The 18,004-nt window shown below is 39.2% G+C and overlaps 1 protein-coding gene across 1 annotated transcript in view; it reads right to left on the bottom strand.

Moving 5' to 3' along the window:
• The window catches only part of Adgra3 (adhesion G protein-coupled receptor A3), a 98,409-nt gene that overhangs the window by 55,632 nt on the left and 24,773 nt on the right, over positions 1–18,004 (bottom strand). Inside the window, exons 2-4 of the mRNA XM_090343765.1 lie at positions 12,130–12,201; positions 4,279–4,350; positions 798–869 (exon numbers count right to left, since the gene is read on the bottom strand). Of these exons, the coding sequence (XP_090199891.1) occupies positions 798–869; positions 4,279–4,350; positions 12,130–12,201 (216 nt within the window). The remainder of the gene's footprint in view (positions 1–797; positions 870–4,278; positions 4,351–12,129; positions 12,202–18,004) is intronic.

Raw genomic sequence — 18,004 nt, 5'->3', positions numbered from 1 at the left:
TCAACAGGAATGTGTTCTATTGTATGTCCATTGTGTGTGCCAAATGTATGTGATACGTGTTCATGTGTATGTGTGGTATGGTTATGTACTACAGGTTGAACATGCCTAATAGGTACATCTAAAATCCAAAATGCACCAAAACTCCAAATATTTTAAGCACAGACATGGCTGGGTTCCATGATATAAAAATTGGTTTTATATAATGGACAAAATTGCCAAAAGTACTATATATATAAATAACTTCAGGCTATGATTATAAAGTAGGTATGAAGAGAACCACTGGTGGCTTATACCCATAATCCTAGCTACTCAGGAAGTCAAGACCTTAGGGTCAGGTTTCAAAGCCAGCCTGGGGAGGTAGGTCTGTGATACTCTTATCTCCAATAAACCACTAGAAAACCCAAAGTACAGCTGTGGCTCAAGTGGTAGAGTGCTAGCCTTGAATAAAAGAGTACAGTGACAGTGCCCAGAATCTGAATTCAAACCCCACAACCAATAACAATGAATTTATTCTTTACATTTGGCACTAGCCATTAAGATATCTCCTGATGCATGAGATGTTCCCAAATCTGATACACCCCAGGTCTCAATTAATATGGGTAACAGATACTGAAGATACTCATCACCATGACTGTAACTGTGAGCTTCTTATCCCTTACTCCTTCTGTAACTTCCACTTTTTCCTCTTCTCCCTCCTCCTTCTCCTTGTACTACTTTTATAAACATCTCACAGGTGTTCACAAACATCTGGGTACTGGCCTAAATACTGCCTTACATTTTCATAGGAAGGTACTTACAGTCGAACCAGATTGGTGAGTCCTCGAAATATGTCTGCATTTAGACAACCTATTCGATTATTTGTCAGATCCCTAAAGTGGAAGAGGGGAAATGTGTTTTCAATTAGTTCTCTTAATTAATCCAGGTCAAATACACTCAATACTAAAGAATAACATCCAGGTTTTGTAGCATGCAAGACCTTTGTTTTCGGCATCCTGGAAAGATTTACCCATTTCAAGTGAGATAACAAAGGCACTCGGAGAAAGTGATTCTTACTTTCACTTATGGCACATAGAGTCAACACTACTTAATTTTATTTCAAGCATTAACTCCTACAAAAATCACTCTAGATAAAGCTGAAGTAGTGAGAGCAAGACACAATCTATCTGACTGCCTGTGCTACAATTCCTTAGATGACCTACACAGTTAATTGTACCAGGGTAGCTAGAAAACTAAGTCAACCTCACCCAGCAAATAAGAGATAATGGATAAGAGGGTCAATTACCAAAATAAAGCAATTCTTATTTCCTCTACAGAACTTGAAACTTAATGCTTTCTAACTTAATTCCTTAAATACTCAGAAATTGTGGCTATAATGAAAAAAACAATTCAGTTCGCCTTTACTTTATGAACAGTTCTATCAATTAGTCTCAGGTCAAATGACTTGAACACCATCAGGTAATACCCAATTATTTTTCCAATCAGTTCCATCTTCCAGTTCCTATCAAACGTCACTTGGTAAAAATTTTTCTCTTCAATCTATAATAGGTTCTTTTTTTATGCACAATTTCTAGTTAGAATTTTGTTGTGTCGTGGGGCTTGAACTGTGGGCCTGAGTGCTATTCCTGAGCTCTTCAGCTCAAGGCTACTCTACCACGTTGAGCCACAGCACCACTTTCTGTTTTCTGGTGGCTAAATGGAGAGAAGTGTCTCACACACAGACTTCTATGCCCAGGCTGGCTTTGACCCACAACCCTCACATCTCAGCCCCTGAGCAGCTAGGATTACAGCTGTGAGCCACCCACGCCTGGCTAGACGCTAGACTGAATACACTTTGAAATTTGATACAATAATTGGAGAGGTTTTTTTAAGTCAAACTTACAAAAACATTTTTATCAGTTTTTTTCTTAGATATTATTGTCTATAGGGAGAAATACACATTTAAGTTACACCGTGACTTACTCTAGAAACGTGCTTTGAGGGACCCATTTCCAAACCAAAATAGCAGGATCCCAAACTATATTCGTGGTGGTGGCAGAAAACACTGTACTTTAACTACAAATTACAGGAATACAACATCTGAACCCATTTTGTTCTTCCCTAGTTAAGCCTAGTATCCCATAACTTCACAGAGCTACCTTTCTTCTGCAAAGACTTTTGCTAAAAACATCTTAAGTATCACAAATTTTCAATGGTGCTTTTTATACAACTCAAGCTCCTCAGAACACTGAGGCTAAATATTTAACAGAGCTGGCCTTCTTTTTTATTTCAGTAGACTTTCCTTTTATTTCCTAGTTTTACAGTGTAAGAAAATTAAGCGTCATCTTGTGAATTGTTGCTTCAAAACAATCATTTCTGGGTTCTATTCATTATCTTGTCTCAAGTCTATGCTTTAAATGGTGTAATTACCATTGATTCTTTGGGAAACAATTTCATTATAGTTATACCTACTTAAAAAAGAATTTAGGTATTTATAATGAGTTTTCACTTGAATTGAGAATCAGACTGAATGTGTTGATAAAGCAAAAGAGAAACAAAATGGTCTAGATTTCAACAACTTCTGGTAGTTTAATTTTTTCAGAAAGCCACTTAATCTTCCTGATTTAAATTATCTACATTAAAAAAAAAAGAAACACTTTATGTGTTGCTGTCAAGTAGGAATCGCCACTGAAACAAATAATTTAGAAAAAATTCCTGCCTGGCTAACCAAGAAGCCAACAACACTACTGACAGGTAGATATCTGTATATCCCACAGAGTCTTAAGGTTCCTTTAGTTTGTAAGTTGTGTACTGTAAGTTCAATTACAAGTAAGCTACTTGCAATTAAGAATGTATTTCCTACTGGGAAGAACATTACAAATGGCAATTACCTTCCCAGGCAAGAACACAAGAGACTCCTTAACATGTAGTAAAATGAGAAGACGCTAAGGCGATGCCTAGTATAGTACCAGTAATTCAATTAGATGCTACTGAGTGGGAATTCTCTCACTTATATTAGATGGCAGCCATTCCTCATTTAGATGAGAAATCATTTAAGATAAATGAACTAGACAGAAAAATCTAAGGTATTCAGTATTTTTTTTTATTTTTTTGCACACATCCTAATGAAACTGGGTTACCTTCAACCATTCCCTTGGCACAGAAGTACTGTTAGATTAACTTTTCTATTATCAAGAAAAGCTGTTAATATGGCTGTGTGGGTGACAGGAGAAAAATGATACATGGTCGTCCCTTGAAACATTTTCAAGGAAAATATAATCTAGGACATGAGCAAGTACGTTAGGGAAAAGGACTAAATCAAAGATTGGCCCCAGCCTCAGAGTTCTGAACAAATCAGGTCTACTATCCCTTTCATATGTATTTGCCTTTCCACTACATGCACAAAGAAAACTGTGTCTTTTTCTTTTGTCTTGTCACTTCTCTTAAAAAAAAAAAAAATTATTCCCCTTGAGAACATTTGTTAAGTCAGCATTCTTGAGTATTGTTCAAATAGACACAAAATTTACATGCTAATACATAAGTTTCATCTTCTTCATCTTTTTCTTATTATAAAGTTCCTGGCTAAGAACTCTTTTGTCAGTTTGCTATCAGCCTCTTTGCTCTTCCAGAAAAGTGGAAGTATGGTGAGTAGGCGGCACCCAGTAAATGTGCCAGTAAATGGAGAATGACCAGTCTGTGGGCCACCTAAGGCCCGCCAAACATTTGGTACATGATGGAACACACACATAATGTTCTTGTCAGCTGCCTGTATTGAGAACTTCATGTGACCAATAATGATCTTATTAATGGCCAAATGGGCCCAGTGATAAGGAAAGGGTTTCCCATCCCAGAATCAGTCTCTCTGTAAAAAGAATGTAATAGGGGGCTGCTTCCCATTGGAATTAAGAAAAATTATTCCTTAGGCCTCTAAAAAACAACAATTACACACAAAAGACACATGAACATAGCATTTATGTTATTGATAAAAAAAAATGACCTCAATTTATGTGCTATTATAACAAGATACAGTTTGAAAAGTCATAAATAAAAAAAAGATTATGCTAGCCTGTAAAACTAACAAAATAATGACTTAATTAGCATAAGAACAACACAACTGAATAGCACCAAATAACTCCTAACCACTCTTCAAATTAACCACCTTCCAAGCCAATAAAACTCTGTTCTTTTGGAACAGGGGAATGTCTAAATTTATTAAATATCCTTCTATTTGTTCTCCTAAGATAAGAGCTACTTATATGACAGAGCAGTTCAAACTTACAAGAAAGCAATTTAAGCACTCACAGTCTTTTTAGTGATGAAAGTCCCCAAAAGGCACCTGGATCTATACTACTAATAAGATTGTTCCGCAGGTCCCTGTTAAAAATGAAATAAAAGTTACTCACATATCAGCACTGCAAGAAATATTCAGGCATAGTAGACTTACTTGTTGTGCCAAGAACAAAACTACAATAATGGGGGCAAAAAACAACTAAAGCCAAAAAGTTAAGCTGACATCACCCTGAGGTGACATAATTCAAATATGAGAACTCTCATTCCAAGGCCCTTCACTTTGGTCAATATAAGAATAAAAATAAAAATCATGAAAGGCACATATATCCTTGTAACAAATGCACAGTTGTCACTGAACTATTATATACATTGTTTCTACAACTCCTTTCTTAGTATGTCACATATGGTTATAAGTTTATTATTTTATGACAGCATCATTAACATAATCTCATCAGGTGCTGACGGCTCAAATTCATAGCAACTCAGGAGGCTGAGATCTAAGGACTCAAGTTCAAAGCCAGATGAGGCAGGAAGATCTGTAAGACTTTTATCTCCAATTAATCACCAAAACGCTGGAAGTGAAGCTGTGGCTGAAGTGGTAGACTGCCAGCCTTGAGTAAATAAAAGTTAAGGGACTGTGCCTAGATGCTGAGTTCACACCCCGGTAATGACATGACATGGCTTTTTGTTGTTGCGGTTGTTTTTTTTTAATTTTCCTCTACTTTTTACCCTCCCTACACTTCTACAGTTAGGTTTCTCATGAAGTGAGGGTGTGTGTGTGTGTGAGAGAGAGAGAGAGAGAGAGAGAGAGAGAGAGAGAGAGAGAGAGAGAGAGAGAGAGAGAGAGAGAGAGAGAGAGAAGTAATGATTTTTGGTTCAAAGCAAAAATGCAAAGAGTCTATATCTCTGACTCTAACAACAGACTTATTCTCTACATCAAACAAACTCACAGACATGGTGCTCTTCCAGTGGCGGGCAGCAGTGAGCATGTCATGTATATCTCTTACTAAGGTTTGGGGAAGCAGATTAAGGTTGCTTCTGTCCTCAAAGCATTAGAACCCAAAAGAGATTCTTTTTTTTTTTTTTTGCCAGTCCTGGGCTTGAGCACTGTCCTTGGACTTTCTAAGGCTAGAGCAATACCACTTGAGCCTCAGCACCACTTCCAGCTTTTTTCTATGTATGTGGTACCAAGGAATCGAACCTGGGTCTTCGTGCATGCTAGGCAAGCACTCTACCACGAGGCCAAACTCCCCACCCCCAAAAGAGATTTTTAACAGGTGGGGTTTTTTTTGTTTTTGTTTTTGTTTTTTTTTGCCAGTCCTGGGCTTGAGCTCAGGGCCTGAGCACTGTCCTTGGACTTTCTCAAGGCCAGAGCTCTACCACTTGAGCCTCGGCACAACTTACCGCTTTTTTCTATGTATGTGGTACCAAGGAATTGAACCTGGGTTTTCAAGCATGCTAGGAAACACTCTACCACTAGGCCAAACTCCTGGCCCAACAGGTGTTTTTTTAAGCTATACTTCTGCAGTCATATAGTGCTGTGTCTCTGGGGTCATAATTCTGGACCAGGAGTTACACAAGACTTGCATAAGTCTGTGTGTCAGGGTTCCTCTCTGGAGCCTAGTCCACTGAGTCAAGTCATCTCTAGTCCTGTGTCTGGGAGCCTACGTCATCAGACCATGAACAGACACTCTCCCCAGCTGCTCTTCTTCTGAGGAGCCTGTGTCTACCTAACCATGGTAACCCAGTTTCTTCCTAACACATTTGGATTCCTAGTGTTTTACTTTATAATCATACATGGCTTGGGGCTGCCAGAGTTGAAAAACAACACAAGCCAAGATAGCACATACATTGACATCCTGCATCCTTTATTTATTTTAATGAAGGTTTAAGACCATCCTGGAAGTGGCTCCTACCTGGTACCACAAAGGAAAGTGACTTATAACTCAGGTCTTTCAGGAAATGCTGTTCCAGGTCCGGAGTTTGGCCTAGTGGTAGAGTGCTTGCCTAGCATGCACGAAGACCCAGGTTCGATTCCTCAATACCACATACACAGAAAAATAGTAGTGCTGTGGCTCAAGTGGTAGAGCCCTAGTCTTGAGGAAGCCCAAGCTCAGTGCTCAGCGCCTGAGTTCAAGCCCCAGGACTGGCAAAAAAAAGAAAAGAGAAAGAGAAAAAGTAAAAAAAAAAAAAAAAAAAAAAAAAAAAAGAGAGAAAGAAGAAAGAGAGGAAGAAAGGGAGGGAGGGAGGGAGGGAGGGAGGGAGGGGAGGGAGGGAGGGGAGGGAGGGAGGAAAAGAAGGGGAGAAAGAAATGCTGTTCCAACATTAACATCCGAGCCCATACCAAGAAACAACCCTCAGACTTCCTCCCCAAACCCTATCGGCTTCAAGTACAGCAGACATCTGCTTTCTAAGCAGTCAGATTTTCCAACATGCTCCCTTATATTTCATAATAATTTTAAAGGAAGTAACTGTTAAACAAATATACAAGTCCTCTTTTCAATATATCACTGATTAGAAATAAGATAATAAAATATTCTACAAGAAAACTTTTCCAATATTGATACCTATCCTAACTTCCTTTTTTTATTTTTATTTTTGGAGAGTTTGCACATCAGCCTCTAAAGAAATTTTCTGAAATAGGTAAAAAAAAATCACAAAAAATTAGGAAATTATGTATGGTATTAAATCTTAGAAGGATAATCAAGAAAACTCACAATTCCTACTCTTCTCTCTGAACTAACAAGCTGTTTTTAAGTGAGGTCGAGGCAATCTCTGGGCTACCTCCTGAGTTAATGGAAAATTCAGAAAGGCACCACGGGCCCTGGGAGATCCTCAGTCACAGAGAAGTTAATAATAGGTCTTAGGCTGGCAGGTCTGTGGTGTATGCCTCCACTGGCCACAAACTACAGTGGGAACAGGGCTGTAGAAACAACTCATATGGACTTTCAGCCCCATTCCCAAACACCCAACTGTCTAAACACCTTCCAAACAAGGCAGATCAGTTCCTGCTCACATGAGTATCCTGTTTTGTCCACTCCATTCTGAGGGCAAGAAGTAGAATGAACAGGTTCAAAATCATTCAAATACTTGGCAGATCATCAGTGGTTCACTTCTATAATCTCAGCTACTCAGGATGTTGAGATCTGAGGATAGAAGTTTAAAGCCAGCATGCATGCACATAAACACACACAAACACACACACATGAACACACACAGCAGGGGAAGTGGGGGGTCAAAAAAGGTGACCATCATAAGACATTCAACAAAGATAACACCCATAGTGGTTTATCACTTACTAAATATAAGTCACTATCCTAAGCACAAGTTTTCAGAGGTTACTTCTGCTTTTCTGAAGCCTTTTTTCCTCCAATTAGTTCAACATTCTCCTCAGCGTCCCTCCAGTTAGGGCACCAGACAGAACTTACCCAGATTTCTCAAAACCCCTAGAGTGACTCGGAAGGAGACACTCCATTTTGGGGAGGAATAGACAGACAAACAAAACTATGTTAACTAAATTTTAATACAAGAATATCTATAGTCAATGATGGTTGACCAGAAAGTCATCACAATATTCAAGGTAGAGAATGCTGCTTCTCATTCACTATTATTTACATTTTTCCTTAATACTAGTGTCCTGGTCGGCAGCTGACCTGCAAATGATGCAACAGACATGTGAATATACAGGGATATTCCCAACATAGGAGGGAAGTTAGGCCAAATTACTAATAACCATACAATATAAAGATCATTGGAGAAACTGATAAATTTGTGAGATGATGGCACTTTTTCAATGTCCTGTATGCTTAAAATTTTTCATAGTAAAATTTTAGCTTCGTCCCCAATTTAATAAAATTCTAACTTTTTAAGTTGATAAGGCTGTAGACCTAGAAAGTACAACAAACATAACAAATCCTCTGCCCCACCCCCGTGTGACCCCAAACCTGCATCTCAGAGAGATGGTTTTCATAAGCAAAGCCAATCCAATCCATATGTTTTCTACTTGTTTTGCATAAGATAAAAAGAAAACTCCCACAAATAGAAACACATAATGTCGGTTCCGTTTTTTCCAACATGTAAGTTTTCCATTTCAGATTCTCAGCAGTGTCTATAAGAGGAACTAGTTTAGCTAAAGCAGCACATAAGTCTGTGGTCAATGATGAACTGTGTGAGTTTCTACAAAATACCTCTCATGAATAACAAACTGAGCACTGTACCATGATTTAAAGATACACCTTCTCCTTAATAATAAACACTCTTGCCTTTATATAATATATAATAATGTCCCATTAATCAGGCATTGCCAAAAAATGTTTATAGTTAGACTCTCTCATTTAACACCCATCCCCTCACCCCCCAAACTAGCCCACAGCATCGCAAAGAAGCCTATGTTTAACTTGAAGATAGAGAACTAAACAGAATACACTGAGTTATTATAACTAAGTGAAAAGAAATATAAAAACTGCTTTAACAAAACCCAAAGAGTATTTTCACAGATCTTGGTAAAAGCATGAACAATGTGTGTGATTAGATATCTTTAAAACATCAGACCCTCACTCCAAACACTTCCAGCTATGAAGGAGACAATTCTTCACCATCACAGAAAACCAGAGGAGTGGCCTTTAAGGTTGGGTCTATCTACCTCATGGATTCAGCCTTCTCCGCATGCCTTCAGGATGAGCCTCGGCCATAAACCGACAGCCCAAGTACCAGGCACAAAATCAGAAAAAACAAAAACTTTCTTTATGCATCTTTTCAGAGGTTATGAAATTTATCTTTGGAGTCTCACATCTCTTTTGCTCTAGAACACTCTCATCAGCCAAGAAGAGATGCTCAGTTATCAATACAGCCTTGGTCCAACCCTTGTGAGTACAGTTAAAACCGGGAAGTAAAGCACTGGGATTCTGCCGCTAAGTATCAGTGGATAATTAAACACACAACACAAATCTAAGAATAATGTTACTCTACAAGGAAGGAGGAGAAAGAAAGAAAAAGAAGGGAAATAGGGAAGAGACAGAGGATGAATGGATGTACAGCAAAGAATGGAATGCACTCTCCAAGAATGCTGGCTAGTTCAACTCTGCTAGACTATCCTACCCAACCCTGCCAATCTCACACCCTTATTTCCTATAACTTGATTCCAGTCATTTTAAACCTACTACTTACTTTGCATTTGGTTTGAGTAATTCCTTGTTCTAAACTAGATATCGTTTATATCACATCCCAAATGTGCTACATCCTAATGTGCTAACTGTGGTGTTACTTTGTTTTCGTTGTCAGTGGTCTCTAATTGACTGAATCTGGACTGTAAACTTTATATGTGGTCGACTGTACCTCCTAAGGAAATTCTCCCGGGGAAGTATAAAAATACAGTGGCTTTACCTAGGTACCAGGATGAAGCAACAGGAAAGGGACAGTGTTGAAGGGGTGACACTGTGGTTAGACCCTGAGTCCCCAAGAAACTTAAGAGACCCTGTGGCTCACCGGAGCAGGAAGAGAAGCAAGCAGAGGAGGGATGGGGTCAGCACAGGGTGGACAGAACTGGAGCTACAACAACTCTCAGGCTTCTTTCTGACAGACTTAGGAGAGATACAGAGCAACGATGGGTGAGTCCTAAAAAAACAACATGCATCCTAAGGAACAGTAAGAAGACTGCCTGGACTCTTCCCCATAGGAAGTGCAGGCTTCCTGACTCCACTTCTCTGTCCTTGTCTACAAGGCAGGAACAACAAATGCCCAGCCATATCGTTCCCTGCTTTGTGTCCCTGAAGGGGCTGTTCTTCCACAAAGACACTGCAGGTAGTGGGCCCTACTTGTGCAACCCTGTCCCTGCCCTCCTTTTCTCTCTCTTTTTTGCAATAGTAAAGCTAAGACTGAGATCTACATTTCAGTGTGCACCCAGAGTGCTGTGCTCCGGGTCTGCACAGGTGAAGATGCTCTTCAACAGAGAAAAGACAACACAGGAGACTTCAGCTCCATGGTCAGCACTGAGGTCGTAGGCTGTAGCACTTGCTAATAAGACATCCCCTCATAGCTATATATGTACACACATGTATGCGTGAGCACATCTATTCTTCCAGGCCCTTGGCTAAAACCAGCCATTGAGTCTTAATACCACCCACAACAGCAACCTAATTTGTTTCCACCAGGTTCAGAGATTTAACAACAACAAAAGGCTGACAATCAGGTCAAAGACAAAGGAAATTAACAAGTAATGATAAGAAGGGCAGTAATCCACCATAGCACACACCATCAGTCATGTGGCTACAGTGTCTATAATAACTATAAACCACTATCTGAAGCCTATGACTCAGGAGTGCCACACAGATCCCTTTGGCTATCAACAGGGCACCAAAGATACCTTACAATGTGCTACATGCATGTGAGGTTATCTCGCAGTAACCTTTCTTTACAAGGAACTGAAAACACAATGGGAATTCACTGCCTGACACATTCAGGCAATGAATTGATGTCCAGTGACATCAAGTTTTGGCAGGGACCTCCCAGAATTCGCTCCTGTGTCATATGTGTGATCCTCTCACTCCAATCTCTAGTCTGTCAGCCCCACCTACAGTCAACAGTGACAATTTCTATATCAGAGGTACCTCACTAGAGGGGGAAGAGATTCCTTTTCTCAACACCTCTGGTATATCTTGACTCCATCAAAGTATTCCAAATGTCCCTTTCAGAGCAGCAGTCAGGCAATGGTACAGTGTTCTTAGCACTGTCAGGCCTGAAAGTGAGAACACTGTCCTCGGAGGCTCACATATGGTGTAGAATACAATAAATACCCCAAAATAATCTGAGACTCAAGTAATGCCATGCAAAGAGAAGCTATCATGTATCTCTGTACATATACACATGCACAAGGACATATTAAGTGTATGTATACAAATGTAAGTGTGGGTATAGGCTCTATATATGCATGTGTGTAAAAGGGCATTCATATAACCTAACTTACAGGCAGCGGATATAAAGGAAACCACAAGGACATAAAGGATAAGGAGCTTGCAGTGCTTTGTGATTCCCTAATACATCAGCAGCTTAAGCAAGAAAGTAGTGTGGGGTCTGAGGGCAGAAACCCCTTGGTGAAATGACCAAAGCAGTACTAAGAAGAGAAGAAAGAGTAAAGCGGAGGGAAGAGAAGAAAAGTGTAATTCACAGAAGTGAAGGTGTTCATTGTGGCTGACATTTTCTCCTAACGTGCAGGTAGTATGACAATGTGAAACGAGACCCTTAAAGAGCATGCAGAAAACAAGCAAATTACACAATCCATCTCCCAAAATTCATCGGAATTGCTGTTTGTAACATACTGGATTATATGAAAACTAGACTTCACTAGGCAAAAATATATTAGCATATTCATAGATGGCTGAATAAAATATAATGCTTTCTCCCTTGATATGTTTTTGTTCTATTTACATATAAGATAGATACCATTTTATGATTTAGAATTTCAAAACATTCTCTTCAATTTAAGCCAGTAATCAGCTGACTGTCACATGGCTAGTTTTGTAAATAAACATCCATGCCAATGCATTTGTTCTCGCATTATTGGCATAGTTCAACTTTGATTAAGTAAGTTCTTCCCTATCTATTATCCGTGACTACTTTCACACTTCAGTGGCAGGGGCTGCATCACTGTACCTGATGCATACTGCCACTAAGTCTAAATTTACTTGCTAACCCTTTATGGGCCATTTGCTGACCTCTACCTCAAGCTATGGCTTATTTTTCAAAACTCATACCTAACATATTAGAAAAAATTTTTTTTCATGTTAAGTAGTTGAGGGTTTAGCAACATGTTTAGAATGAAAATGTATTAAGTAAAATAATAAGAAGTGGTAACGAAAGAATACTTACAATCTTTCAAGGAGACTTAACCCAGAAAATGAACCGTTCTTCAGCTCCGATATTTTATTGTTACTCAGAATCCTAAAAATGACAAGAAAAAATATAAGTTGTCTGGTGTACACCATCAATATAAAAGTAATTTAGTTTGTTAAGTGGAAGCCTATGAGGGGTTCTCAGAAATAATTTATTACCCAGAATTTGAGATGGCTTAGAGAATGGGAGCCCAACCCACCCCCCTAAATAGCTCATACATCGTGTAGCATCTTTGATCATTCCTGTCACACTTAACCAAAAACTTTAAAATACAAAGGGGAAAGTAGCCAACAGGCACCAGATCCAAGCCCAATACAGGGGAAAAGAATGGGTGTACATTTAGAGAATCATCAACTTATATAAGTTGAATACTTACTTTAAAACTCGAAAGTTATAATGTACTATGTTATCTCCCATTTCTTTTGCTGCCCCTTGGTTATCTCATATTGTTACAGTATTTCATCTGGTTATCTGATATATTGTATATATGCATATTTGGTTATTTGAAGTCGGATAGGGAAGGGAAGAAAACAAGATGAGGGGTGGGGGTCGGGGGAGGGAAATGGGGACCAAGACATGAGAAAGGGTATCAATATATGTGAGGTAATGCACCTTTTATCTGGTGAATATAATGTAACCCTTTATTAATTACAATAAAAATATATGAAAAAAATTAAAAATTAAAAAAAAGAAAAAAATTTGCAACAGAAAAACATATTACATGTGATTTAACAAAGAAAGTATCTTCTGGGTGTCATTTCAATAATGCTAGCTACTATTTATAATTTAACATAAAAATCTGTTCACATGTCAACAGACACAGAAGGCTATATCACATTCTAGCTGAAGTATTAAAATAATATCCATTTAAACTGAAGGTTAAAAACTGATCCCCAAAAGTGACAGTGGGGCCTAACCACCTGGCAGGCTTTTGTTGGGAAGAAACTGTCACCTAGTTCCCTCTGTACGCTAGACCTTCAGGTCCCCATTTTATCCTGAGTGTCCTTGAAGAGTTTCCAGGAACTAGGTGACAATGGGGGAGTCAGATATCAAGGGAAGAAAACTGACAAACTGGAGGCAAGAGCAAAGTGGCATATAGCAGGGGCAGAAGCTGAACCCAGGCATGTTCTACAGGTCAGGAGCTCTGACACCAGGCTCAAGGCAGACAATTCTCCTTTACATATATGCATGCATGCCTTGCATGGTGTTACTGAACTCAGGAGCAGCCTTCACAAGAAGAACAAAACACGAACTCTAAGCCTACACAGAGACTAACAGATGAGAGTTTTAGGTATCTACTTTCATTGTGTTTAAAAACAAAACCAAAAACTTTCAGGCTAGAGATGAAGCTCAGGAGGATAGAGCACTTGGTCAGTATAGATAATGGCCCTTGATTTGAGGGGTGGGGGAGGGTGAGACAGGCTGATTTTTTTTTAATTAAAACAAATAAAAATGGACAGTTAATGTTAGGTTTGGGTTTTTTTTAATGTAAGTAGAAATCTAAACTAGTCATTCTGTGAGATTAATGTACCAAAACATTTTTATTGGGAAAATTAGGAACTAAAATCAAACCTACCTGGATTTGGGTTAACTCTATTAATCACTTTCAAGTTATGCTGGTCAGAGGCAAATCCCACCAGCTCTGAGTAACAGAGTTCTCTCATTCATAGCAAGGGAAGAATCACATCTACCTCATAAACACTATGAGGCACACCCAGTCAGAAGCTATTAAAAGTTTATATTGTTTCTTTGGTTCTAGGAAACACATCCTTCCTCATTTCAATATTGGTGAAATCAAAGTATAGTTTGCACTCAAAGTCTCCTACTGTGTTCTGCCCCTCACTAAAGCTGTTACTGATCAAGGATCCAGCTTAGACTCTTGGGACCAAGAAAATAAGTGATTAAAAAAATTCCATGTAAAATAAAACATTTTACCTAACCAAAAGGTTTTTGGTTTATTTAAAATAGGAAAGGGAAGTAGGAGGAACAAGATGAGGTGAGGGGGTGTGGGGAGGGAAATGGGAACAAAAACATGAGAAGGGGTATCAATGTGTGTGAAGTAATGCTCATTCTGACAAATATAACTGTAACCCCTCTATAAATTACAATAAAAAATAAAAGTTAAAAAAAAAAAGTTTTTGAAAAGCAAACTGAGACCTGTATGTGGCCACCAGGTTTGAGAAGAACAGGATCTCTCCACGCAGCTCCTCTCTCCCCCCCATCCCTGCCACCCCAAACAGGCATCAGGGATAACTACTCAGTCACCAGATCCCAGAAACAAATCCTCATCTCAAGTCCTCGCCTCAGCATGCTATACCTAACAAAAACTCACACCACCAAAGAGGACAGGCAGTACTCATAATTCAGTTACTCTCCCTCTAAACCAAACAACTTTATGCATCTATTAAAAAGGGGGTCTTTCAAAACAAAAAGCAAAACACAAAACAAAACTAGGAGAAAAGAGAAATGCTGGCCATCAGTGAGAAAGCAAACAAGGAAACTTATGTCACCTAGTGAAGGGAATCCATGTGTAGACAAAACAAAGACTGTGAAGACAGGCCAAGATGATCACCAATCACCTTGCTATTTTAGTGAGGTTCCACTGATTTATTTCCTGTCATCTTTGCAGTAACTTTCATTTTCTACCTGAAATATAATCATCACACTAATATAAATATACCTTGAAATTAAGTTAAATTTGAGTGTACTTTTAATCTTAGGAACGAAAACTGAAGGAAAGAACACCTGGAGTCACATTTACTTTCTTCTATGTAAATAAACTGTTCACATAGTGACCAGAAGTCTCAGAGAACAGTGGAGCTCAAATTCAAAGCGCACAGAATCAACAGAGACTTCATCTTTAAGATGGTGGAGGGGTGGAGGTGGGGGGGGGAGATTAGAAGAATTCATTGTTTAATATGTAAAGTTGCTGAAATCTTCACAGTGATGGGTAACATAACCAATGAGCCAAAATTTGGAAACAAAGGTAAAACATACATATTCCTGGGCTCAGTGATTCCACGAAGCCCCAATACAGAAGGAACATACAGAAGCCAGCCAGGGTGTGCTGGCAGCATGCAATGAAGAGTCAGTATTGCGGGGCCGGGAGTTTGGCCTAGTGGTAGACTGCTTGTCTAGCATGCACGAAGACCCGGGTTCGATTCCTCGGTACCACATACATAGAAAAAAGCTGAAAGTGGTTCTGAGGCTCAAGTGGTAGAGCTCTAGCCTTGAGAAAGTCCAAGGACAGTGCTCAGGCCCTGAGCTCAAGCCCAGAATGGGCAAAAAAAAAAAAAAAAAAAAGCCAGTATTGCTCCAACAAGGGGACTGCCGCTTGCTCAAGTCATAAAGCCTTTGGTACAATAAATGATAGATTTTATTGAGGAGAGTGAAAACAAGGACATTGCATCACATTTAAAAAGTTATAACTGTAACCTTAAAAATATAGTTTACAACCTCAAGTTAATATATTCTGTCTCTACATTACTGGATGCGTTTAGGGATTTCATGCAGGAAAACAGGATCTGTGCAAATAAATCTACTCTGCAGAAAGGTTGTATACTCAATTTTTGAAATGAGGGCACTGTGGAACTAGGAAATGCATAATAGCATAGATCATTATAAACCTGAAACACATTCAAATCAATTTTTTTGCTGACATATTTGAAATTTCAAACTTCCTTGGAGGTAACGCAATGAAAAACATAAAACTTAGCCAAAGTTGTAAAGCTTGTGAATAGCCACTTCTGATCTATACTAGTAGTAACGTTCATTGTACATGATCTATAGTCAACTCAGGAGGATGCTGGCACTCTGAAGAGTCAGAGGTCCACCAACATTTAACACAGTACCAAGGAAGTCCAATGTGGAATGGAACCCCAAAAAACTGTTGAGAGAAAACACACCCTATCTGGCTAAAGTCATAAAGTAATTTAACTTTTAAAGATAAATTTCAAAACTATATCTTACTACTCAGGTCAATATGAAGAAAGTAATTCTTTAACATACTTTTATGTGAATTGTTCATTTTAACATACTTTTATGTTCATTTTGTTTGTTTTTATTGTCGCCACTCCTGGGGCTTGAACTCAGGGCCTGGGCACTGTCGTTGGACACTTTTTGCTCAAGGTTAGCACTTTGCCACTTGAGCCACTTCTGGCTTTTTCTGTGTATGTGGTACCAAGGCATCGAACTCAGAGCTTCATGCGTGCTAGGCAAGCGCTCTACCACTAGGCCATACTCCCAGCCCTACATATGAGTTATGTGTATATATATATATATATATATATATATATTTATTTATTTATTTTTAATTACCGGGAACAGAACCCAGGGTTACATTTCTGCCCAAGAATATAATTCTTGACATCATCTGCTAGAAGGGACAATCAGTCAGGAATATTGTACCAATAGTGAGAAGAATGGTTGTAGTGATAGGACAGGTATGACCCAAATACACACCCACTACTACTACTCTCCCCCACACACTGTGAAGATGCACCTCATTTTGTAAAATGGTGATTGATTAGGGATGTCTTCAGGCATAATTAAGGATCTGAATATAAAAATCATGCTGGATTACAGTGGATCCTAAATTCAGTGATGTGTCCTTAGAGAAAGGAACTAAAACACACAGAGATCACCTCTGGGTACGTAGTTAGACTTGGGGCTCACACCAACAAAACTGTACAACGCTCAGATTGAGATGCCACATTTAGATGAGAAAAGGAGTAAATGACATTTTAAAGCAGAGTGTTTTGTTTCTCCTGATATTCACCAGAATGTTCTTCTTTTTCTGCGCATATACGGTTCTTTTTCTCTGGTCAAGACAGCTCTATACTTTGATCTTACTTTGTCATGGCAGACATTGTAAATAAAATACACATTTGCCTGAACAGAGTACTTTCAAATCAAGACAAGGGCTGTTAAAATAATAATGTCTAAAAAAATAAGTTGAGCCAGGCATGGTGGTCCACACTTGTAATTCCAACTATTCTAGGAGTTGAGATTAAAAGGCCTGTGGCTCATGGCTAACTCAGACAAAAGAGTGAGACCTCCCCAACTCAGGTAACAGGTCATTGTAGTAATGTAGATCAATAATCCCAGCTATGCAGGAAAATGTAGGTAGGAGGATCAGGGTACTAAACCTGGCCTATTCATAAAGTTTTATATCTTATATGAAAAACAACTCAGGTAGCAAGGGCTGGGGCCATAGATGAAATACTAGAGGACCTGCCTAGCAAACACAGAAACTAAGAGAGACAGAGAGGGAAGGAGAGGAGGGACGGAGGGAGGGAGGGCAAACACAGAAACTAAGAGAGACAGAGAAGGAAGGAGGGAAGGAGAGAGGGAGGAAGGGAGGGAAGGAGGGAGGGAGGGAGGGAGGGAGGGAGGGAAGGAAGGAAGGAAGGAAGGAAGGAAGGAAGGAAGGAAGGAAGGAAGCAAGCAAGCAAGCAGGGAAGGGGGAAGGAGAAAGGGAAAAGAAAGGGGGAAGGGGAGGAAGGGGGAAGAAAGAACATTCTCTGTATTCCCATGAACTAAAGATATTTCCTAGAAAATCTTCTGCTTCAGTGAATGAATGTGTCTAGCCAAGAGAGGAGCTTGTGGAAAAGTCAGCAGCATTATTTATGAAAAATCAAACACATAAAACATGGAAGTGCCAATCCTTGCAGAATTCAATGTGGTTCATTCTTATTTTGTTCGTTTTTGTGTGTACTGGTCCTGGTGCTTGAACTCAGGCCCTGGGTATATTATCTGAGCTTCTTTTGTTCAAAGCTAGCACTTCACCTGTTTTTGGACTACTTTTTTTGCAGATGAGTCTCACTGACTTTTCTGCCTAGGCTGACTTTGA

Source organism: Megascapheus bottae, chromosome 13 (assembly GCF_031878675.1).
Source record: "Megascapheus bottae isolate mThoBot1 chromosome 13, mThoBot2.hap1, whole genome shotgun sequence".
Classification (NCBI taxonomy): Eukaryota; Metazoa; Chordata; class Mammalia; order Rodentia; family Geomyidae; genus Megascapheus; species Megascapheus bottae.
The sequence above is the reverse complement of the archived record's forward strand: the minus strand, read 5'-3'. Positions and strand labels throughout refer to the sequence as shown.